Genomic DNA, 25,948 nt, shown 5'->3' with positions numbered 1-25,948 from the left:
TGCAGAGAGTAACTCTTACCACTGCAGGTGGTACCTTCAAATCAGGATTGAGACACATTGGTGATGGAATGGTTTAGGCTGCTGCCATCAGTACTGTCTCTGCTTTGTGTATAGGTAGACGACTTCAATCTTGATGGTTGCCAATCTGTTAACTTTCAGCTGCACTGAAATTTATTACCCATGTATACATAAACATTGATCCTTGCCCCTTTTCAGTTTTAGACACAAGCCTTGGCCCAGTGACTGGTAAGATGGTTATATAATAAATATACTTTCGTCCATAGACCCCAAAGCACTTTAGAAAGATGTGCAAGTATTATCCTCCTTTCTATAGACATAGATACTGAGGTACAGAGAGGTGATTGAGGGTCATACGTAGAATCAGTGCCAGAGTTGGGAATAGAACTCAGGTTTCATGACTCCCAGTTCACGGTCCTTTCCATAGGACCATGCCGTCTCATGTATATACTGTGTGGAGCACCTGATTCCTTGAAGCTTCTTGGCTGAGTCTTCTTCACTAGCCTCTAATTACGGAGCAACATCCTCAATGTCAGCTCAGCCAGGTGGGTTCAGCTCATGTATGGTGGAGATTGGGGGTCAGGGAGCTTCCTGCATAAACTGTGAGTAGCAGAAATAGGTGAACTTCAGAATATTCAGGCGGTTGGCAAAGTATTCAGAAGTTTGGTTTCATATCTGATTTATCCCAAACTCTTTGGTGTGTAAAGCTGCACAGGAAATCTTGTGAGAAGAGGATTTCTCAAGATTTCTACTCTCTGTTGGGTCAGAAACTCTGAGAGCAGCCTTATTCAAAAGAATAATAGAAATGTTGGGCTGGAAGGGACCTTGAGTTCTTCTCGTCCATCCCCTTGACTAAGGCAGAAGTAAATATACCTAGATCATCTCTGACAGATGTTTGTCTAACCTGTATTTAGCACTTCGCACTTGGGTAGAATCCAGGAGAGGAGAGATGGAATAAAAATGAGAAAAAATGGCTGGGGGATGGAGAAGGAAGGAAGGAAATATTTTGGCCTCTCCCACTAGTTTCATTTTGGAGTTAGTTCGAATTTGAGCAGTGTTTTTCACTGCTTCATATTTTATTCCTACTGGCTTGCTTTTCTGTAATGAGTAGATGACAGAAACCTAGATAGGTGGCATGTTCTATGCATGTCAAAGTAGAAGATGGAGGAAGCAATTTATAACGAGGGTATACATCTAACTTTTGAACATAGAGCTAACTTTTTATCTATTCATTGATCAGAAGCTTCTCTCTTTACATGTTCCTAGTCCATAAAGAGGTATTGCTTTGACATTAGCCTCTCCGAATGGCTGCACAGTACTATCATTTCATATTCTCTTTATTATTGTATTTTTATTTTTGTAGCACCAACTGTGGGCTTGACCAGTGCTTAATTTCAATTGTGTCAATGGGACTACACAAGCACTTGAAATTGAGCACATGTTTAAGTGCTTTGCTGGATCAGGGCCATAATGCTCAGCACCTTGTAGCATCAAACCCAGTGTGCTCAGCACTGTACAATAACCACTGTTCCTTGCCCTGAAGAGCTTACAGTCTAGCAGAAAGGAGCCAGAGGTAGGGATAGTTTCAGTGTATTTATTCAGGTTGGGTTGGGTCAGAACTTAGGGAGACTGCCTAGGAACACCAGGTGCTACAGGAAGTGGTGTTGGTGAGTCAGTAGACAGCGCTCTTCCCTTTCAATAATGAGTGATCCCAGTGTTGGCTGAAATTGCCATTTTTTCAAATGTGATATCCTGGACATTAAAAATCCTTTGGTGCTGTTTGCAATATAATGATCACTAGCCTGTGACCTGGCTAAATTCTAGTTCACCTTCTACATCTGGCATATTCAAATTGATTTAATATTATTCACTTCCTCTCTTAAACTATTGGGTATCATTGCTTTAAAAAGTACTATTGTATTTTACAGTAATAGCCCAAAACACTACAATATTACAATCATAAGATGTAGTGTTTTGGACCATTGCTGCAGAATACTGTTTTAAGGGTAATGTTGGTATGGGCTGTTAAACAGTTGTTTCTTTTTAACCCAGAGGTGTCTGCATTTTAGTGGCATGTGGTGTGATTTCAATATATATTAGAATAGCCAAACTCATTTTGCCCATTTTCAAGACCACTTGAACATTAGTCAGCAAAATCAATCAAAGTCAGGGGTTTTGCCTGAGCTCTTGGAACCGCAGGAGCAGAACAGGGGTGGTACTGAGGTTCTCGTTATTGCTCAAAGAGATGTAAGGATAGCTCCTAGAGTAGTGATACTCAGACTGAGACTCGGGAGCTGCAAGCTCTTTAATATGTCTCCTGCAGTTCTTTGCAGCACATGATATTAAAACACCGTGTGATGTAACTGTTAAGCAATCAGGATGCTCTTACTATGTTATTATCAATTGTAGTTGATAAAATAACAACACTTGGTCAGAATAACCAAGAACAAAATGTACATTTATTTATATAAGTAAATGAAACAATGAATTCACACTGCTGTGATGCTTTTAGGTAATGTTGATTGCTAGTTTGGCTCCTGAACCACTGGGGTCTGAGTATCACTGCACTAGAGCATGAACATAACTTGTAACCATTCACAAATGCTGCTATTCATTGGATTCTCCACTCGTCCAGGGATACAAACCCTTCGAGACAGTCTTCTAGTAGAAAGTGGTTTCTCGTCTTATCCCCATATCCCCATCAAATTTCATCCTTGGTCTCACTCCATTTAATCGGCTTCAGTGGAGTTATACAAGGGTTGAATGTGACCAGTTAACTCCTCTACATGCTACATAATGAGGACAGACTGCTTTCTTTTCCCACCACTTAGATGTAGCACCCAGTTCTTTGCTATGTCAAACCAGTCACTCCATTGACTTGAGTGCAAGTGGGAACAGAAATTCTCCCCATCTTCCTAGCCATCCCCTCGTTGTTATTATTTCATTATTATTTATTGTTTGTTTTGCCATAGTGCCTTGAAGCCCCAGTTATGGACCAGGATCGCATTGTGCTAGGCACTCTACAGACACAGAACATAAAGATGTTCCCTGACTCATCTACCTTATAAAGGGACTTCACTTGTTCTCTGGCTGGATTGTATTTGTTCTGTCGCCTAGTGTGATCTACAGCAACTTCTCAAGACAACCTTGTAGAGGCATCTGAGGGGCTGAACGGCTTCTTGTCAGCTAGGCCTGTAAAGCATTATTTGTTATTATATTTCAAAGTGGGTCAAGCCATTTTGGCATTTCAAGCATGGATTCCCCGTTCTATTGCAGGCCGTGGTCACTATGGAAACAACAAAAAGCGTTCGTCATGGCTGTTCCTTGGGTCAGATTCAAAACTCTTGGAGCAAACAGGAGCAGCGGAGGGTGTTTCAGGGGATGAGGTGGGGGAGGTGAGCAAGGACAGGGCTCCGCATTTGTGTAATGTGTGTGTTGTTCTTGTCCTTTTTGTGCTTGAGTAGAAAGGCTGAATAAATATACTCTTCACACACTTTATGTGCACTCCAGCAGAGCTCTCTGTGTGAGGAATGGGGATAGTCACTGTTGTTCAGTGGCCAGGTGATAAGACTAGGAGTCAGAGTCTCCTGAGTTATAGTCCCACCTCTGCCACTGACTCAGTGTAAGGCCTTGGAGAAGTTCATCTCTGTCTCATTTTCCCTGTCTGTGCAGTGGTGATAATCCTAACAGGATTGCTGTGCAAACTGGTTGGATTTATGTTTTGTAAAGCACTTTGAAGATGGTAAATGTTCTGGGTTAGTTTCTGCTCTCAGAAGCACCATTTTAAAACTAGGCAGATATTAAGGTGGCCACATAGCAAGTGTGAAAAATTGGGATAGGCGGTGAGGGGTAATAGGTGCCTATATAAGAAAAAGCCATGAATATCGGGACTGTCCCTATAAAATCAGGACATCTGGTCACCCTAGCAGATATTGTGTGTGTATATATACCGGGGTGCATATATGTATGTATAAGTTGGAGTTTGTGTTAAACATTCATTACAAACCTGGAAAGAGGCTGCCTCATTCCAGGTTTTATTACAAATCTGAAACTCTGGACAGTTGGTGCAAAAGATTCCCCAACTTCGTGGCAATCCTGAGCTGAATTTCGCATGTGTTTGGAGGTCTTGTTTTGAGCTTACCAGGGCTGTTTTATGTTTTCTGGTGGAAACCAGGCAAGATTCGATGTTCTTTCATAGTTTTAAGCTAAAACCAAGCAAAACTTTGATTGAATTTCTCTCTGTGCTTTGGGGATTTGTTTGAAGCTGGACCTCAAAGTAAAATTTGTGCATGTGTAAACTTCCATGAACTGAAACTGTTAAGAAAGATTTGCACAAACCTTACCAAGAAAGTCAACGAGTTTCATGCAGCTGCAGTAGGGATGAGTGAGCCAGCTCGGACAAATTTAGTGGTATGTCTTGTGGACATTCATTTCAAGTTCCTGAGCTGAGTTTTGGAGCAAACTAAGCAAGAGACTTCCCTCAGAGAATCCATCCCAGATTTTATGTTGTGCCCAGTGCATGCCAGGGACAGGACTTTGGAATTTGATGCAGTGGTGTGCAAACATCATTCTACGCAGTGTAAATGCCATCAGTAGAGCTCAACATTTTGAGGTACCACATTATCAAGTTTCAGGTCTCTGATTTAAGGAGTTCCTAGTAACCTCAAGACACAACATTTAGAACCATCCTGAATTTTCATCCAAACTAAAAGTGGACACAAACATTTCTGGTAAACTGTTACATGTTTGTACAGCGCCTAGCACAATGCGGGGGCCTGGTTCATGACTGCATACTACAATGCTGCTATTAATGAAAAACAATGCAACTTGGCACATCCTTTATTCAGCCTGGAGAGAAAGCATTAATGCCAAATATACTATGAAAAAGTCAATTCTAACTGAACTAGCTGGGATCTTGCAAAAAAGCCTGCTGCTTACATGGATCTTCTAGGTTAAAGAGGTCCAGACATTATCTCATAAACCAGATAAATAACTGATCTCTTGCAGGTGAGGGTGGGGATGGGCGTTGTCCAGTTCTCCTTTTCTCAATCCTTTGTTTTAATTACCCTATTTCTAGTATGGTCCTGGTGGATTAAACCTTTGGAAGTTTCTCTGACAGTGCTGTGAGCATACTTAGGGTTTTGAATATCTGAGCAGTGGCCAGATAGAACAGGACATAATAGAGAATAGAGCATTCTGAACAATGTGGCAACCCTGCGCTTCAGTCATGCTCCAGAGAGGTTGCCTGAACATTCTCCATTATTAACTGTTTAGTACTGCAGTGCAATGTATTGCATAAAATTCCAGCAGCCTATGTGTGTTTTTTGTTTGGAGGTTAGAGCAAGGAACTTGGGTGTCAGGATTCCTGTGTTCTCTTCCTGTCTGTCCCACTAGCTTGTTGCCTGATGTTGGGCATGTTAGTTAATCTCTCTCCTATTTCTCCTTCTGTAAAATGAAGAGTCTTCAAAAAAGCATTTTGGGATTTCACAGAGCTGAGTGAATAATTCACAGTGAATAATTTAATCAACTTCTCTTCCTGCTCCCAGAATATCTGTGAACACATCTTGGTTTCTGCCTATTTATTTGTGATTTGCATGAATTTTTCACACTTTATATTCTCTGAATTGACTCATACATTCTTAGACTTTAAGGTCAGAAAAGACCATCTTGATCATCTAGTCTGACCTCCTGTACATTGCAGGCCACAGAACCTCACACACCCACTTCTATAATAGACCTATAACCTCTGACTGAATAACTGATGTCCTCAAATCATGGCTTAAAGTCTCCAAGTTACAGAAAATTCACCATTTACACCAGTTTAAACCTGAAAGTGACCCATTCCCCATGCTGCAGAGGAAAAAAAAAAAGTGATCTGAGTGCATCCAAAAGGCTTGAAAACCAGAAGATAAATAAAAAGAACCCAATATTTATTATCTCATTATTTTTAAGCTAATCATGTGATTTTTGAACATCGGGGGTAGGCAATACTGTATTTTACTCCCATCGCTATAACTGTGAGTCATAATGAGGGGAATACTCGCTGTATAATGCAGCTGGCTGAATTATTCATTGGAAATACATTATCTAATAAATTGAGCCCTTTATTTCTGTTCATAAACCAGCCCTGATTTCTGCTATTGTATTTGTAGGTAATTTAACTGTATAATTTATGTGCACAAAGTTCAGCCTATAGGTTATTAAGGAACTGTTCGCTATTCTTTACTCATGATGTTGATTGGTCATGTAAGTCATATAGCACTGTTTCTGTTTCCTGATTGGCTGACTGGAGCTTTTTAAACAGGAGAATACTGGTAAAGAATGAATAATGAACAGCAGATGCCCTTGATGTTGAACAAATACCCATGTTTGCTTGTGAATACTGATATTCATAGCAACAAAAGATATCCCCCAGACGTGTATGAACATAATCAGTCCACGCTGGACAATTTTCACTGGGAAAAAATTCCAAGAGTTTGTGAAATGGGAATAACAAGAGACACAAATGAGATCAAACTCAATTCAAATCGTTATTTGTTTATGGTGCTTATTCAGTGTTTGATTAAATCTGTTGTGTAATAATGGCCAGAAGATGCCCAGAGTTAGGTTTGGTCCACACTTACAGCTTTTGCCATCTTAGCTATTTCAGTTAAGGGGTATATATGTATGTTTGTTTGTTTTTTTACTTACATAGCTGTGCTGGCAAAAGTCCTAGTGTAGATGCAATTATGCCAGAAAAAAAGTCCTTTTGCTACTTTGCTTGGGGAACTGGCATATGCTGTGTCTACACTAGGAAGTTTTGCCCATATAGCTAAACCAGCAAACCTTTTCTAATGTAGGCAACCCTTTAGGGACCTGATGGCATATTTAGGCACCCTAAATAGATGGTCTGATTTTAAGAAGTGCTTTGTACCTGCGGCTTCTAGTAACTTCACTGGGAGCTCTGAGTGCTCAGCACCTTTGAAAATCAGGCCATTTGCTTAGGAGCTTGAGAGCTTGTCTATACAGGAAAGTTTTGTGTTGTACTGCTATAGCTATACTGGTATAAACCCTCAAGGTAGATACTCTGATTCTGGAATAAGGGTGGCTTTTTCAGTTTAGCTTAAACTCCTTCCCAAGTGACATAAGCTAAATAAACAAACAAACAGCTCTCTTATACTGGAATAAGTGTGGCCACACAGGCGATTACACTGGTATAACAATTGGTTTATAGTCGTACTTTAGCTTATAATGGTACGTTTCCTACGTAGACAAGTCCTAAAGGTGGCATTAGGTGTCTAGTTTCAGGAAGCCAGGTGTGGGAAGTTTGGCCAGAGGGCATACAGAAAAGCCACATGGCACTATCTCCCCTTGTACCAAGCTATACTTGCTGTGGGTAAAACAGTTGTTCTTGGCTTGAGCGTCTCCTGGCCTATGGTTATTGACTGTGCTCTTTCTCCACCCAGCACTGCCAGTAACTCGAACCGCAGCACGCCTGCCTGTTCCCCAATCCTGCGCAAACGCTCCCGGTCTCCGACTCCGCAGGACTCCTCAGGAGACGCCATGGTGGAGAAAGGCTCAGACCACTCTTCAGACAAATCCCCGTCCACTCCGGAGCAGGGTGTGCAGCGCAGCTATTCCGCTCAGTCAGGCCGCAGCGGGGCCAAGAACTCCAAGGTGAGGCGAATGACCTGAAAAGCAGATGCCCACACACCCCCTCCAGTATACACTCCAGTGCTGTACTTGCTCTTTGTCCTGTGCCTTTCTTCTCTGAATATCTCTCCTCTCCCTATCACATTTCCCAAGGTCCTCTGCTGAGTTGCCCATTGGCTACAGGGCACTTGATTGGTTAGGACGGAGCTGAGCATATGCTAAATACACCCTTTTCTCCCTCCCCTCCTCTAAGCTGAGACCATAAGGCACTGGTTGCTCTAGCACGCGTGGCCATACTGCAGCTCCATAATGGCTTTTATGGGCTGAACTTTTGGAACCAGTGTCCCCTTTCCCTGGGAGCCTGCACTATTCCCAGCGGGACCCTGAAAGCCAGCTGTAGCGATCATTCCATTTCAGCCATTCATCACGAGGTTCTGAGGCATAAACTGGAGAGAAGGGCTACAGAAGAGGCTCTGAAAAGCTTCTGGTTCACTGAGGGTGAAGTGCATGCTGCACAGAGAGCTGGCACAGGTCCTAGACACCACGTCAGTCCTATTTAAGCCCTAGTTTGAGACCATAAATGGGATTCGGGGGCAATCGTCCACCCACAATCCCAGGTTTCCTTGGCTGCAGGATTACTCTCAATGTATCCCATCCAAAATGGGTGCGCGGTGGATTTTTCTCATCGTTCCCCCAGCAACTGCTTTGCATCCTCTTGATGAATGTATTGCACCAACCTACTCCTTTTCCTCAGGAAAAGCACATGGCAAGAAGTAAAGAAGAGGCTGACATAGATGGCCTCTCTGCAGCTGCGCCCCACCCACTGTGTATCCTGACACTGCCAGGTTGAAGGAGCTGTGTAAAAAGCCCTTTGCTTCCCCTCACAGTGCCGGTAATCTCAGTCTAGAAGGTGACTGGGTTTACCATTTTCATGACCTTACTGGAGCCAACTGTACCTTGATCCTCACTGTACAGACGGAGTAACAGGGAATTGCTCAGCGAGTGACTGTAAGGAGATTTGGGATGGACCTGTTGGCCCTGCTCATTTTGTTAGCCTTGGTCAGTGGTGCCTTGTGACATACAGGTTCCTAGGCATGTGTGAACAGAACAGGAGCTTTGATGCCAGCCCTAAGGCTTGTCAAAAGAAAGCTCACTAATCTGAAGTATTCGTGGCTTTTTTGAATTCACGAGGTAAAACATTTCACCCTGAGTGCCGTCAGAACATCACCAGCGACTGCACATCCACATCCACGCTGTTCTGGCTGGTGTATTCTCAGCCCAGTTCATCATTGTATAATTGTCTGTATTACACCCCACTCCTTACAAACCATTATCCTTGCCATCTTCATTGTCAGTCTTAGCAGACAAGCCCTGAATTCATTAGTCCATAGAGACTGAACAAGTTTCTCACCCAAGAGGAGGTCCCTTTGGGTGAAGTGTGTCTCATTGGTAAGGGGCAGTGCAGGGGAAGCTTGAATCACCATTACCCGTGCCGTGCTTGTTCTATAGGTGGAAGACTTTGGTCTCTAGCTCTGCCAACCCACTGGCTACAACAGCATATGTTCATTTAAGGCCCATTTGAATCGGGAAAAGGAAGGAGATAATGTTCCCTGTTGTGTTTGTGGATTTTCCTCCCATTGTTTTGTGAGGCGTATTTTGTTTTTAAAAAAAATATTTCTCTCTTTTCCCTCCTGCATGCTCTCTCTCCGATTTAGTCACACAAGCGCCTCTCTAAAGTAAGCTTTCTTTCTTCTCCCCCATTCTCCACCATAGATTGTCTTAACACTGAGAAATCCTCCCCGTGGTACTGAGTAACACCTCTCGGAATGAGACATTCTCCCAGTGCTTCTGTGGAAATGTTGGTGACCACTCACCCAAACATCTGTAGCTGTGAGGCTGGGTTCGCTTGAAGTCACTGTGATTTCATTAATATTCATTCACATTGCATGAGAACTGGTCCATTCATTACACTCCTTATTTTACTTCTGTTTGACCCTGTAGTTTATTTATTTTGTGATTTGCTTTTCCTTTTCCTTAAATTCACTCATTTTCAGTTTGCAGAGTAAGACCTCCAGTCTGTGATGGGCTATATAGGCCCATAGCACCTTCTCTTTCTCCTCTTTCTACTTCGTAACTTTTTAGAAGATTGAGACCTGCCAGTTTATCTCTGTTATTTCTCCACTATTTTTATGACTGGTCACTTCCCCTTTCTGAGGTGGGACATTCATGCCAACTGATCACAGTTAGGCTGGACCTCAAATGTTTTCTGTGTGATTTGAATATTAAAGATCAGTGACTGCAAAAGAATGCAGCTGTACCCTTAGAATAGACCTGCTTCCTAAGGAATCCTGAGAATTCATGGGCTCACTGTGAAAGGTGTATAAATGGAAAATGTCTCTCAAACCAACTCCTAAGGGATGGGGTATTTGGGCTTGATTTTTTGCACATCTGAGCAAAAACTAAATTGCCTACTGGAGATCAGAAAAAATAAAACTGGTGATGGAGTGATTCAGGGATAAAGTACCTGGCTGTCTCTGGAGATGCTAAAAGTGAAACAATTTGGATAGCCTGGTGTCCCAACATTCTAGTCTTTTCCCAGTGGAGACCTTGGCTTCAATTCTGGATTAGTTCCCAGTTGACAGTGAAACTGATGGTCCAGTCCCCCATTTGTTCACATTATAAAATCAACACGAATTTGGCTCAGCCTTGCATTATTGTTGGTCTAGGCTCAGGAGATGTTGCCTGTGGGTCAGAATGCTGCAAATCAGGAATATGGTACTAGTGTTGCAGATCGGGACTGAGGTGGATTGAAAAGAGTCCTGTGGGGAACCCCGGATGGAATAGCAGGGTGCTCTGCTGAGGTTGCAAATGGAAGTGCATTAACGGATCTGTTTGGTGGGAAGATGGTACTGGGATATTTCTGAATGGGGTGCATTGGCAGAGCTTAGTGGGCGGCTCACCACTGGAATGGCAGGTCAAGATGAAGATGCATTGGGAGAGCGCTGTGGGAGTTCTCCACTGGAATGGCAGGTGGGACTCGTGATAGGTCAAGTTGGAAGTGCACTGACATAGATGCATGTGCAAAGCACATACAAGGTGCTAGCTTGATCCACTTACAGTCTGACTCTTGCTTTCTTGAGAACAAAATACTCTCAATAATATGAGATGAGTTCTGAAATGAGGATGATGAATAGGTGGAAGGAGGGAGTTCTGAGCACATTCCCCAACAGTCAGCCAGCCACGTTCCAATGCCTTATGCAGTTTGTCTCTATTCTGCTTTCACAAGCTATTTGTGCTGAGGGAATGCCTCTGGTAGAGCTGATATGAAGATTGAATCCCCTTTTGACCCCAGGAGCATCTGGTCATGATAGATCAGGGTTAATTTCCACTGGTGGCACAGTGGGGAGAGGGAACCCAGGGCTAACGAACATGGTGGAATAAATTCCTTTCTCAGCCCAGAAGATGATGTGTCTGTCCAGGTCCAGGGTCATGAAAGAGAGCAGTGTTTGGGGATGCATACAGAAATGCAGGATGAAGAAATTGATATTTCATTTCTCAACCTCTTTTTGTTTTATTTCATTTTTTTGTTTTGCTAACAGAAAAACATGCTGCTTTACCAAACAAACCAGCTCAGATCGTTGAGGGTGGGGGAAGGGCTTGAGCCCATGAATTTGACACTGTGTTTATACAGTTGCCAACAGCTGTACTGGAGTAATTTTCCCTTTCATGTTAATTGTTATGACACAGTTCGACCATCAGAGGGACCCACTTCACTTGTAATTTTTAATCATTTGAATAAGCCTGTAATAATGCTTTTTAAGACGTTTCTTTCTTACCCCATCTACTGCTAACAAGTGAAATTCAGACATCCACCAGTGCAGCAAGCAGATACTTTGCTCCACCTCCGCCTTAGATTGCCAGCCAGCTGGTAATGCACATTGCACATGGGATAGAAGCTACTGTTTACTGTTAAAGCATAAACAGGTTTTTTAAAATGTTGTTTTATTTGCTCTTGCCCATAAAATGGGGGTGACCCCACTGAGAGTCTGTTAATCCCACTCACCCCCTCATGCTGAATCTGAATGAGGAGGATAAAATAGATCTGTACTGTCAATATAGTTTGTGCAGTGCCTAGCAGTAGAGGGCGTCCTGTTCCATGACTATGGATCCTAGGTGTGACGATAATACAAACAAATAAAAGCATTAATTTACTTATTAGGTTTTATAGGAAAAATGAGCTTTACAGTGTGTCCTGAGGTCAGCAGGTTTGAGCTATCTTGGGCCTGGGTGGATTGTTGGTGCAAATTCCATCGCTTTCCATGAACAACATAGCATTTTGAGCCCTCTGGAGAGTCATTGGATAAAGCAAACAGGTGCTTGAGCTATTGGATATGTCTGCACTTGGAGCTGGAGGTGTGATTCCCAGCTTGAGGAGACGTGCTAGCACTCATCGAGCTAGTGCATTAACAACAGAGCACAGCTGTGGCAGCACGAGCTGAGAGATGGGCTAGCCACCCTGAGTACGTGCCTAGGGTTTCTGGTGGGCACATACTTGGGGCAGCTGGCTCCCTGCCACTACTCACGCTATTACAGCTATGCTCTGTGTTTCGTGCACTAGCTCAATCAGAGCTAGTGCAAGTATGTCTGCTTGAGCTGGGAATCTCACACCCAGAATCTCACGTACCTTTAGTCTCTGAAGTTTCAGCTTGGTAATGGAAATTCAGTAGTTGGTAACAGGTTAGAGTTACAAGAGAAAGGTATCAAGTGGTTAGATTGGAAGTCAGGTCTCCAGGGCTCTATTCCAGCTCTAATCTTAGGCAAGTCATGTCACTTTCTTGTGCCTCAGTTTCCCCAGTTGTAAAATGTAGATCATGGTGCTTCCATCCCTCCTGGATGGTGTTGTGGGGCTGAATTATTTAAAGTACATGAAGTGCTTTGGATTGCTCTGGCAGCAGCACTATAAATGAGCAAAGTATGATCCTGCTCCCATTAAAATCAATTACAAGACCTCCATTGACTACACGGGGAATAGCCAGCAATCTGAAATTCATACAAACATTGCATGATATCTTGCTTCCTATCCATAGCATTACCTTTAATCTCCCAAGGCAGAGCTGCCATTACGTGCTGTATGGTCGCTAACCCAAGCAGGTACTTGTTAGACAATGCTAAAATAGAATGAGAGATGCAGCAGGATATAAAGAAAAGACTCATTAAAGAGCCCCATCCCCTCCCTCATCAAGGCACCATGAGAAGTGTTATCTGGTTGCAAAAGATGAGTAACTGTGTGCTGTGACATCCCTGGCATCTGCCCCCTGTGCCTATGTAACGCTCTGTACTGTGGGTCAGTGGCAACGCTCCTCAGTCCTGTGTGTGATTATTTTCACCTTTTATGATAGATATTATTTATTTCCTTTTCTCGTTTCAGTTCTAATGGTTACGATTTCTTTTTCCAGTATGACAGACTTAACCTGATCAAAGTAAGAACTTGTTTCTTTCTTTTTTAAACCACCTGCTGATTCTCCCAGGCTTTTTTCTTTATCCTGTCTCCCTCTCACCTTGTAAAGAAATAAGTGCACAAGCTGCTTTGGAGATGAAGCAAGGAGCCATGTTTAAGCTTAGGCTCCCGATGCTGTGAGACGGAATCTTCATCTTATATAAAGGTTCTTGGCTATTTTGAATTGACATCTTTCTCTGTGCTTGTTACTCTGGTGCACGAGAGGAGTGGTCCATAGGCCTCCCTGAAGCCACAATAGTCTTCCTCTTCCAGCTTCCTGTAACATACGCTTCCATACATACCTCCTGTTCTCTTTCTCCTAGGCTCCTACACCCCATAATCCATTTCCCTTCACTTTGTGCTCTCTGTAATCTCTCCCCATTGGAGTTCTCCTAGGATCTATAGGAACTCTGGGAGCAAGCTAATGTCAGGGGACTGGAGGCTCAGGGAGAAGTTTAGGGAAACCTAGTGTAGATTCAGGTCACTTTCTGCAAGATCTTTTGCTGCTTCTAAAATTCCCTCTTACCCTACAAATATTTCCATGCATCAAATCGAAGCTTGGCAGAAGTAAAACAGAAACCCCAGAAAATGAATCTCTAGAATAGGAACAAACATAACAGGATGAACTTGCAGCATGAAAAAGGGTAAAGGAAATATAATAGGTAGTGGATCTGTTGAATAAATGCAGAAGCAAGAGCATGTGCCCAGCTACCGAGTTTCCTTTAGACACTAGAACATGGGTTATAATTATGCAAGAGAAGGCCACAAAGGGTTCAGTTCTGGGGGGAAACTCACCCAGAGAAAAAATGACACCACTTTAATACAGAGTTCTCTAGGCAACTAAGGTGCTACAATTGCAGCAGCAGAGGGGAATGAAATCTCTGTTGGAGTGCTCTGAGTCTGCAGCACATGCAAGCTCATTTCAGCAGCCTCCTTGGCAGTAATGTCCCCATTTTTCTTCTGTTACTTTTGGTTTGATGTGGGGTGGGGGTGGCATTACTTTTCAGGCACTTTTGTGCTTTGTCTGCTACCCAGAGGGTTGCAGCTAAAGTAAAGAAATTTGCGTGAGAACCTCTCCATCTCAGGTACCCGGATGCCATGGTGATGAGTTCTGGGTGGATAGACAAACTCTGTCATTAGCATGAATTGAGCCACATGATGCCCTGGTCTCTGTACCATTTGTGGACAATAGTGGCTTTCTCCTTGCGCCTTTAGATGAAGATTCCTTCAAGAGAAACAGCAGAGGGTAAGACCAGCCTTTGAAAAGGGATGGGTCAGAAGGATGTAGCCAGTAAGAGATTTCCCCCCCTCCACAAGCTGATGGTTGTTCTGTGTCTTGAAAGCCTGTGATTCACTTCCTCCTGCCAAGATTTGTGGGAGAGCCCAGAAATGGAGGCTTTATGTTCTCAGTAACTCTGCTTCATGGGGGTGAGGATGAAGCCTGTTGCATGTTCTTGTGGTGGTTTTGATGAGATCTAGTGCAGCCCAACAGGATAAAAATTGTCCAAGGATGCACAGGGCTGTTGAGTAGGGTGACTTCATGAGTGAAGTCTGAGTGCTTGTAAAGTTCTCCATCTGTACAGCAAGGTGGGGGAGAAGGAAGGGGTTTGAGCAGTTTTCTATGGTGGGTTGTGAGTCTGCTGCTATCCCTGTCTCTGGTTTTCCACTGGAACAACCTGGATCCCTTTGGACACCTTTGTCATCTGACACAGGAACTCATGCAAAGAATTCTGGGAAGCTTCATTCACAAGTGATCAGCTGGTACATTACAAACATAGAGTAGGGTCCATGTCACAGAGCTGATATAATTCAAAATGCAGTGGTGTTCAGGCCTCATCACCAGTTCCAGGTTGAGAGTTATGTACACACCACCCTGCCTATAAAATGAGCGTATATTGTAGAATATGAAATTAATATGATGTTAATTTTACACATGCCTGTTCTTGCCTGGCCTAGAGCAAATTTGGACAGATGACATTTAGCATTACCTGGTTTGAGGAATGTGAACTCAAAATTGCCCTGAAATCCATATGGTGTGAATAGCAGCACAGCAGCATTTCTAAACTAAGTTCCCGTTACTTAGACCTGGGCAAAGTATTCGTTGTAAAAAGATTTTTAAAAATAGCTTGTCATCAGGCTAGCAGAATTGCAGCATTTTTGCAAACATCGTGAAGTCATCATAGTTTGTGGGGGTGTTGATAGGCAGCGTGTTAGTCGATGGAGCCCAAAGCTGGGAGTCAGCAACTCCTCAGTTCTCTGGTACTATCTGGCCTGAGCAATGCTTTACTTTTACAAACAGGCCCAACCCTGTACATCCTTAGTGGTGTGAGTAGCCCCAGCACAGTCAGTAGAACTGCTCACGTGAGTAAGATCTACTCATATGAAGGAGGATTAGCAGGTCAAGTCTACGGCAGCATTATGCTTCCTAGCATCCTGAAGATAGATAATAAATATCATTGTCCGCATCTTACAGGTAGGAATACTGGAGCCCAGAGAAGTGAAGTGACTTGGCCAAGGTCACAGAGCAAGTCGAGTTCAAAGAAGGGATTACAACAGAGTCCAGGTCTTTGAATCCAAGTTCCTTCCTTAGTCCCTAGACCAGACTTCCCCCTATGTCTCATTTCCCCATCTGTAAAATGGGGATGATAACACTTCCATGCATGCCTGGAGAGGATGGAAAGTGCTACCTAAGCATTAGCAGTATTACTAGGGGCACTATGCTGGAATGCTCCTACTCCTTACGATTGGACCGCTCTCACCTCCCATTGAAACTTGGCAAGTGTGACTTTTCTGGCTGGACTGGCTTTTCCACGTGCTTGAATGTGACAAATGGCCCAGCCTCCCAAAGCAGTGTGAAACATCTAAATAACGGGGTGCAAAATCACAGGCAAAGGGGCAGAGGAACTCTTCACACTCATCAGTTGTGTGTCATCCGTTGTGTGTCATCAGTTTTGCCTAGTTCTACTGAGCACTTCTATTAACATTCTCTCTCTCACTGTCTTTGTTTCAAATGCTTCTAGCCTGATGTGAGTGACTGAAGTGAAATCAAGTTTCTAGCTCACCCTGGTAGTTTCTCGAGAGTTTATTTTGAAGGGGGTCTCAGAACATGCTGTAGTTTTTATCAGCTAGCCAGCAAGCCTGTGGAAAAACGATGCTTGTAATAGAAATGATTGATGGTCATTAGCTCTACTGTTGCTAGTGGGTTGCTACTGTTCTGCAGAAATGATTACAAAGTGTGTATGTGAGAGCCTCCTGCTATAAACTTATATTTCTGGGTTTGTTCTTAAGTCAGCTAACTGGGAATAAACATGTTAGACTCTGCTTGGAAACCTGCCAAAATCTTTTGTCTTTATACCCCCCTTCTGCTAATTACTTATACTGTACATCACAGATGGGTCCTGGTCTCTCTCTCTCTCTCTCTCTCTCTGGTACTAAGATCTCTGCACTAACTAATACTTCTCTTTTATTTTGTCCTTACAGAAAAGCCAGAGTTGGTATAATGTAAGTACTCCAGTTTCTGTTGTCCCTTGGTACATGTGGGGTGGAGGGAGGGCGAGTTGGGTTCAAAGGGGCTTTGCAATGGCACTAGGGCATGTTGATCATTTCCAAAAAGGAGGGATGGGGAATGGTTCAGAGCTGGCAAGAGGGGATTGGCCTCTTAAGGGTGGGATATCAGAGAGAGGAGACGCCAAGAATGGGATCAGATGATGTGTCCTCTCAGTCACAGGCTTCCTGCTTGAAGGAATATAGTCAGGATCTCCAGATCCTGTCTCTTATTGGATCTCCTTGGAAAAGAATAGACTTTGGCTTTATATAGCATCCAGTACAGCTACCAATATATGAAAATGTACACGCATTTTGGAGTGAATTGGGGTAGGAGGGGAATTACCTTCCCACAAAACTTGCACAAACTGTCTTTCACATCTGCCTTGGTCTGATTTTTTTCCCTTTGCGATCATGAGTGGTAGCGTTCGCAGGCACAAAACTCTGTTTTCCCACAAGCAAATAGTGGCAACTTTGCTTTGCACAGATGAACTCCACCCCTCACAAGTGTTTGATAGTAGATACCAGCCATGCAGTGGCTATACAGTAGATACCAGCCACCCTGCTCCTAGCACCAACTCCCACCTACAACCTGGGATCTTAGCAGCTGGGATGCTGAAAGAGGGGAAGGTTAGCCAGGATGCTAGGGCTGTACTGGTCAGTAGCATGGTATCATTGAGTCAGATTCACTCACTTGGTGCAACTCCACTGAACTGGATTGGTCAAAATCAGTAGTATTACAGCAGGGACAGGTTTGGTCCTCTGTCCTTTATTGTGCTAGGCATTAGCGTCTTTCCTTTAAGATCCCATCTGAAGAGCAATGCCTTTCCAGCAATCACTATACTTATGACTTTTCCTGGAATTGGGCCCAGCTGGAAAGTAAGAGAGTTTTTTTTTGTGGCAATGGGGAGGGAAAAGGACACAGTTTTAGAAGGGTCTGGCATATTCCAAGGACTGATAATGGGGAATGGACCTTTCATCTCTAGGTCATTATCACATGTCAGTAGCTGCTGAAAGTTGTGACTTAGGGCAGATGTTCAGCTGCCCTAGTTTGGTGAGTCTCCGGGAACAAGTGTCTGCTACACGAAAAAGAACTCCACAGCAATTGTCACTAAAGAGGCGGGGGGAAGCTCTGTTGGAAGTGCAGCATAGAGGCCAAGGACTGAATAAAACATGGAGATTGAACTTTCCTCACACCCCAAGGTGGTCTCTGTAGGTCATGGGGAAAGCACATGGCTGGGCTGCTTTGCTTATTGTAAATTTTCTTAGGCTAAAGAGACTTTAGAGCCAGATTTTCAAAGGAGCTCAGCTCCCCTCAGTGAAGTGTGCTCAGCACCCAGCTACTCCCATAACAGACAGCAGCAGCTGTTGTGATCTGCGTACTTTTAAAACTCTGGTCCTGGAACTCCAGACTTGTGGCTATGAACCTTTTTACGGGCAGAATACTTGCTAAAAGTACATAGTTTCAGGAGTGTTCATGGCAGTTTTTGGCAGGAGTGAATCACTGGGCTGGAGGTCTGGGTGATATGTCTGAGAGTGTTACTCAACAGAAGTCAGCGTAACACTCCATATCTTATATCACAGTCCATCAAACTGAGTTTGCTGTGTCTCTGGAGTCCATTAAAGCAGAAATGTAGCTGAGATTCCCACATGGGGAAGTGAAAGATTTTGGCACTTAAACATGAGCTTAACTTGGGACGGATTCTTAAAGTTAAGTGCATGCTTAAGTGGTTTGTTGAAGAAGAATGGATTTAACGTGTGGCATCTATGCTTTGTTGAATTGGGCCCGTCAGCTCCTCGATTAAGGGTTCCTCAGTCATCTGATGCAGACTGTATGCTAACCCAGCAGTAATAAGGCCAGGCTTAGTTGGCTTCATGCTTCCCAAGCTTTAGACTCTTCTGGCTACAGAATTCCCAGCAGGTTTCAGAGTACTATGACCAACTACTGTATAGGCTCTTGGCAAGGCAGAGTCAAGTTTAAAAACAAACAAATCTCTTAGTAAAGCCAAAAATGTCTACAGGTGAGTGAGCATACCAGGATTTCTCATTCCTCCTTCCCTCTGCCCTCTGAAGAGCCTTCTTATCCTCCAGCCTAACTCTGGACCTATCTCTGCTGGGTGCTAGGAGAATTGTGGGATCCTTGGAGCCAGTCTGTGAGGCTCAAATACAGATCTCTTACCTTAGAAAACCAAGAGTAAGATGAATTTGGAGCCAGCACACATGGGAATCTGGCTACTGGAGAAAGCAAAGCATAGATCCCTATTAACCTAGGAGACTAGACCCCAGAGAGGTCAGAGCAAGGATATACCTTCGAAATTTAGCCCATGTCAGACAGATTCCACGGTCTGTTGAACTCTGTACACATCACAATCATACAGCACTTGCATTTTTTTGTGAGAGCTGAATCATGGAAATCACAGGGATCAGATATTTTATTGTGTTGCACCAAAGTATCCTTCATCCACACCTCCCACCCTCCAGTATATGATGCCTATCTCCTCTGGGAGTCTAAGAGGCTGGGGCAGGAACTTGCTCTTCACTCGTTACACAGCTGGAAAGACACCAAACTTTTCCAAGCACTTTACTTCCTTCCTTTACTCACTCACTCACTTTACCCATTTGCCAGTACCTTCCTGTTGTCACCATTATTTATTTATTTTTAAATTCCCTATATCTCTAAAATGAAATCTCCTAGCTAACTAGTTTAATTCTTAATTGAGTTCTGGTTTCAAACAGGAGTTTTCCCCATGAGAGGTGGGGTGTAGGCAAAGACAGACCTCTTTGGGAAGGAGAAAGTGTACAATAAGGATAGGCAGGGATGAAGATTGCAGCATGGGCAAAAAACAATAGACCTCTTCCTATTGAAGTCAATCACCAAACTCCCTTTGACTCCAGTGGGAGCCGGTGTGCATCCAGTACAGACAGCCAGGCAGGAAATGGACAGAAGCACATCTGGTTTCGGGGGCAGATGGAAGCATGGAGGAGGCAGGGTACACAGATGGTGTTAGCAAGTGGTAGGAATGTGGAGAGACACAGGCAGGGTTGGAGGAAATGTGGACTGCAGACAGTAAGAAAAGGTAGGTAGAAGTATGGAGATAGACATGAACAGAAAGGTGGTAGGTGCTGAGAAACAGAGCAGACAGAAGAAGCGTGAAGAGGTGGCATAAAGAAGCATATTAAAGTCAGTAACCATAGCTGGAGATGGCATTGTGTTTTATATAAGAGTTGCTTGTTTCTGTGGCTGCTGGGAGCCATACCCTGCTGCATGATGCTTTGGTATGATCTGCCTCTGTGTTTTTGTGTCCTCTTTATTTTATCTTTCTGTTTTCTTGTTTTTCCTCCATGTATTTTCAGCATGAGAGACAGCACATCCGGAGAGTAAGCCCTGGCTGCGTTCTGCGTGGTTTTTTCTTTTCTTTTTTTGTTCTAGTTCACAAAACCGTTGTGGCCAGATGAAAGCAGCAATGTGGAAATAGGGATGGGTCACCTGGGCTACAGGAAGGGAATCAGTGCTAGTGCTAGCGTAAGGATTGTCAATAATTTGCTACTGCTTTGCATTGTATTGGGCCAGCCCCTCCCACACTTCTTGCCAGGATCTCCAGCACTGAGGACAACCAGACACTTTCCCTTCCTCTCACCTCCGGGACAGCTCCATAAATAAGAGTCCATCTCCAGGGAACAACTAGAGATCCCACCTTTGGTGTAGGCTTGCAGTTTAGTCTGCTCTAGAGTGTCTTGAAAATGCACACGTGAAACACACGTACACCTGCACTTGCCGCATGCTGATTCACTCTTACTTATGGAGCCTTGTGCACCCTAGGGGTGTAAATCTTCCCTGAAGCACTCCTGTCCTTCAGCTTCATATTAATACACTGGCCTTGGCTGTGGAGGCGCCAGCCCTATTCCTGCTGCTTTTAACTGGTTCTCTTGTTTCTGTCTGGCCTGCTATGTTGTTTCCCTCCCCTTAACACCACTTTGACCTGTCCCCGGCTTTCCCAGTAGAGGTCTCTCCGTCCCGTGTTCCATTTTGTCTTTTCTTCTTCCAAGACAATAGCAACTCCAGCTGTGAATATTTTCTTTAGAACAACCTTCTTCTGCCTCCTGATGTGTTCTCTGGTTGGGGCTACCAACATTTGCCAAGAGACGCATGTGAAATTTGCATCAGGAGAAGATCAACCGGGGCAGGGGGGGAGAGTGTACAGTTTGTGAAATTCAAGGTACAGGACTCATAGAAGAATAGGAACTTCTTCCCCCAATGGTAAGAGACCTTCCATCTGTCTTAGCGCATCTCCTTCTGTGCCCTCTAGGTCAGTGGGATAAGCTGATAAGCAGGTGCCCTGTCTGAGAGTTAAAATACAGTGCCAGTTCAGGTCCTTTTCCTCAGGGCCAGCTTAGTACCTTAAGGAGATTTCCAAAACGTGATCAAAGTAATACAGAAAACTCTTGATAGCCAACAGAGGCCCTTCCAGCTTTCAGCAAGCAGGACGGGAGAGGACATGTCATTCTCCTTTGGTGACCTTTCTTAGATATCGCCTACACCTCCTGCCAGGTACTCATAGTGAGACTTCCCTGAGCGCTCATCTCCCCAAGGCTGAGCCACTAGAATTCCTCTATATAATATCCAGCAGCCAGTCTTCTGACACTTAGTCAGCTACTCTGTCTGGAGCCTACCGCTTCCAACAGTCCTTGTCATAAAGGGGCTAACAGATCTCCTGGCCAGTGCTCTGTTCCAGAGAGCTTCCCAGCATTAGAACGCCACCTTGCACGCTTGCCATGAGAACACAGGGGCAGCTGAACCATATAGTACCAGAGTGAACACAAGCAGCCCTGTTATTCACCTGTACGCATATCTCCTAGGTTGAGGAGCATGGATTTATTGGCTGGCGGGTTGAGTTCACCAGCAGTGAAAAGGAAAGCCGCTCAAGGCGTTTCCAGAGCTATTGGTGAGGAACAGCATACCTGAGCCCTGGCTTGTCAGAATTACTAGCCTGATTGATTAGAACTCCTATTACTAAGTGCTTGCAGGCCTCTGCAGCCCATGCTTAGCCCTTGGGCTGCACTTTGAGTGTCCCTTTTCTGGGCTTAAGTGCTCTGTGTCAGCTCATCAGTGAAACGGAGGTAGGGGCATGCAGTGACGGAGGTCAGGAGTGAGTCGCCATGCCGTTCTGTTTACTAAGAGGGTTCTCTGCTTTGGCACAGGCCTCTTGTCATGAGAAACAGGTGTGTAATCTCCTGCCCAGTAAATCTATGGAGGTGATGGAGCTTTTCTCAGGCCTACTCTGCCCTAGAAAAGGTTTGCTAGTGTAGCTCTACCTATATACCCTCCCAGTGTAGATGCAGTTTAGACTGGCAAAAAAGTGCTTTTGCTAGTATAGCTTATATCAGTTTCCTGAGCAAGATAAGCCCTTTTATGCCATGTGACTGTGTCTGCACTACGGCTTGTGCCAGTGTAGAAATGTCACCAAAAAAAATGACCCCCTTAAATAGTATTGCTATACCTGTCACCCCTCCCTGGATCATCTAGGCAATGGAACCTCCAGCAACCAGCTTTGAAAAAGACAGAGAGCAGTAGTCCCCCAGGTGAACTGTTGGGGCCCCAGTACAAAAAAGGGCAATCAAACTTTGGGGATATGTTGGTAGCTTAGGAGGAATTTCATATCTAGGCAAATGGATACAATTCTGTCCCTCACATCTGTCCCCTCCTCATAACAAACCCATGCATCCCTGATATTTGGTTATGGATAGAAATCACGTGTGAGTTTACGGCAGTGGGACCCAATAACTCAGTGATCTTCACTATTCTTCAAGCGGGAGCCACTTTGGCAAAAAACCTTTATCATGAGAGCCACTTATCTCCTGCGTGCTGCCGCCGCGCCCTAGCCCCTGCACTTACCCACTGTGCGGTGCCTGGCTCTGGCTGAGCTCTGCCATCCTCGTCCCCCCTGCACTTACCTGCTGTGCGGCACCCGGCTCTCCCACTTCAGCCCCGCAGCCTGGCGCTGGCTTGGACGGGGCAGCCTCACCCCCCAGCCTAGGGATGTGGGGGGGGAGGTGCCAGGCTGGCACTTCATGACATGCAGCGGGGGCGGGGGGTACAGGAGGCTCTGAGGGGTGGCAGGCGGGCTCCCCACCGCTGCACATTGTGAAGGGCCTCGGTATGCAACTGCCTGGCTCCTGGCAGGTCCTGGCGTAAAGCTGGGAGGCAGGCTGCAGCCACCCATCTCCCCCCTGGTCCCTACTCCCAGCCGGGAGGGCTGCAGCTTCCAACCTCCTGCCCAGTCTGGAGCAGGGACCCCCAAAGTGCAGGGTCTGGGGGCCGCATTTAGGGTCAATGGGAGCTGCCACTGGCTCCTGGGCCTTGCAATGAAGAACACTGCAATAGCTTATCAGCTCACACTGCTATTACATAGAGGGAAAAAGGACTGTGTTATGGGCCATCACCATCCTGTGTGTGAGCATTGTAGTAGATGTGCGAAATCGCCTCACTGCTGTTTTTAAAATTAGGTGTGTTTGGTAGAGCTATTGTCCGATTGTGCTGTGTAGAATGATTCTTTTAATCCCTTTTTCCTGGAGAATGCAGCTAGCAGAGCATGGGGTGTGTCAAGAGACCATCCCGGCTGTGCAACAGCTATTTCTTAGCACTGAAAAAACAGGACAGAGGGCAGTATGGCCCAGCCCCAAGTGTTCAGGAACCATGAGTCAGGCTCCAAAAATTGTGAGATTATTTTAAAGATGATGGATTTGGAATTATTATAAATGTTGGATTCTTTTTCTTTACCTCCTGGTTTTTGAGACATTAGGGATCATGTTTTAAAGTTTTGAGGACTAGTCTTGAGGACTAGAATCTTCCTTTTTTTGTTTTAAATGAGAGCTGGGATTCTCGTGTAATAACGTGACTCCAGGCATTTGATCTGTAAGAGAAACACCAAATATTGTGAGTCTTGGAATAAAATGGCGAGAGTGGGCAACACTGGGAGAGGGTCTCTGAGGCTTAGTAAAGGAGTTGAGATTAGGAAAGCATGGGCTAGTGTAAGGCCCAGTGCAGGGAAAGAAAGCATGGAGGTGAAAGGGAAAGCTGAGGTGCTAACACCCATAAGAGTAAAAATGGGTATGAACAACAAGTTTCAAATCCAGAGTCAAACTTTTCCAGGATTCGTAGTGTTTGGAGCAGGGGTTCTGGTCCAGCCCATTCTAGAGAGAGGACCCAAGCCATGAAATCAGGTTGCAGATCCAATCCAGTCTTCTCCACAGTTTCTGAGTTTTCACATCCACAGTTTGGGTTCGGACCCATCTCTGGCACAGAGCTAACAGTGTGGGAGGCAGGAACTTTCTTAGCCCTAATCCCCCACCCACCAAATGTTTTGAAAATTCTATATGTGTATTCTGGAAACATTTCTCTGCCAAAAAAAGGTCACCTCCTTCCTTTCCTTCTCTCCCTGCTTGGGGCGACAGGCTCTGTTCCCTGTCAGAGCATGGAGGATTCAGTTTATATTCCTCAAGTTCCATATCCAAGGTCAGAGCCAAGGCGGACTCTCTGGGATTCCCCTTGGAGACACAGAGCCCGCCCAGTCTTCCATTCTTTTCTTCTGCTTGCTCCACTATAAATCAGTCTGATGACCCTTCTCTCTTGACGGTTCCTAAATAGGAGCATGACCTCAGGGTTCTTTGCTGTCTGGTGCCAGAGTGTCGGGCTTCTCCAGCATTTCCAGCTGCATCTGTAGCAAGTGCTACTTCTGTAAATCACCTTCTGTGATCTCTGTGCAGATAGAGGCCAAACAGCTGGGAGGGGATGCAGCGGAGCCGAATATCCTTCCCCAGTAAATGGTGAGAGAGGATTAGCAAGAGTAAAGAGACATCCTTGAAGAGTTAGAGCAAACAGAGCTGGCTCAAAGGACCTGAAAGACCTGTGTCCCTCCATGGGATTTTCTATTGACTAATCAGCTCCCTGAGCCAGCCCTACCCCCACTGTCACCCCCTGCAACTTGCTGTGTGTGAGTGTGAGTGAGAGAGAGATATTTTCCTTCTTTGTTTCTGTCCCTCAGTTCCTCCAGCTTTTCTTTTCCCTATAGCTCACCCTATGCACATTGGCTTCATGATAAGTGCATCAGGGAGTTCCAGACTGGCTACAAAAATCATTTACAAGAACTCACCGCTTGCTGCCTACATCATTGAAATGCCTCTAGAAACATTTAAACTTAGACACCTGCTGAAAGGCTCTGACAGCCACATGATTCCACCCATTTCTCTTTGAGAGCAAAGTCTGGGGCACAGCACTAGCCACAGACTACAACGAGTGGGACAATGCACCAGAAACTCTGCATTGTCTGCAGTTCTCTACACAAACACAGGAACTTTCCCAACAATGGCTCCAAAGGAGAGCTAGGGCTATTACCTCTGCTGATCTATGCACAAAATTGAACATTCAGCTTCTGGTACCATCTCCGTCAAAGCAGCATTCGCTGCCTTATCATTACAAAGCACTATAAGATCAGAGATAGGATTGTGATAAGCACATACTTCTCTCTCAGGTCTCTACAACATTATCATCCAAACCCTGTTCAAATTGCAGATATGTTCTAGATGTTAGACTGAACCCTAACAAAGGCAGTATACTGGTTGCTGGGAAGGATTGATTGAAGTACAGCATGCAGTTAAGTGCTATAGTTCCACATACAGCAGCTTTGCTGTGGCATATGCCTCACAACAGTTCAATAACAATAATACAATCAGACTCTTGTCAGCTTTAGCATCAGGGCTGATTTGCCAATACCAAGCACAATGCATCACCATTTGCACCTGTGCAAAACAGGGGACATCCACCCACCCAAACAGAATGGTAGCTTTATACACTCGCTTTGCACAGGGGTGAATGATGGCACAAGGCACAAGATAGCGGAGAATCAGAGCCATGGTGTACACTAATTGAGAATAAAAAATAGGAGAGACATAAGGCCCATTGGAAAGCTGAAGAGGAATGATAGTGTAAACAGTTAAATGGAGGGGAGACTTTTTTTTACAATACCCTGCTTCCAAAATACCAAGAGGTACTGTACAAGAGAGAGTGATTCAAGCCCTCAGAATAAAAGATCCCCCCATCCCAAAGAAAAAACAAACAAACTGAGGGAGATAAACTATGTGTAATTTTGAGAGAAAGGAAATTGATGGCAGAGATGGCTTCACCATTGCGTCAGCCTGAGCTGCTGACTTAGAATCAGACAATGACACAATATGGATGGGAGGGAAGGGTTGGGAGATGCA

General features: G+C 44.6%; 1 protein-coding gene across 7 annotated transcripts in view; it reads left to right on the top strand.

The window, feature by feature from the left end:
* Positions 1 to 25,948, top strand: part of GRAMD1B (GRAM domain containing 1B) — a 237,929-nt gene that overhangs the window by 188,039 nt on the left and 23,942 nt on the right. For 6 of the 7 annotated variants that reach the window (XM_067564463.1, XM_067564456.1, XM_067564437.1 and 3 more), the window contains 2 exons: positions 7,464 to 7,674; positions 16,628 to 16,648. In XM_067564463.1, coding sequence (XP_067420564.1) covers positions 7,464 to 7,674; positions 16,628 to 16,648 — 232 coding nt within the window. Of the gene's footprint in view, positions 1 to 7,463; positions 7,675 to 13,078; positions 13,131 to 16,627; positions 16,649 to 25,948 lie in introns of those variants that run through there. The other variant, XM_067564490.1, reaches the window with a different exon arrangement.

Source organism: Emydura macquarii, unplaced genomic scaffold (genome assembly GCF_026122565.2).
Source record: "Emydura macquarii macquarii isolate MOO-44397 ecotype Brisbane River unplaced genomic scaffold, CSIRO-AGI_Emac_v2 contig_312, whole genome shotgun sequence".
NCBI classification, from domain to species: domain Eukaryota; kingdom Metazoa; phylum Chordata; order Testudines; family Chelidae; genus Emydura; species Emydura macquarii.
Note: the sequence above shows the minus strand (reverse complement) of the source record. Positions and strands in the feature narration are given on the sequence as shown.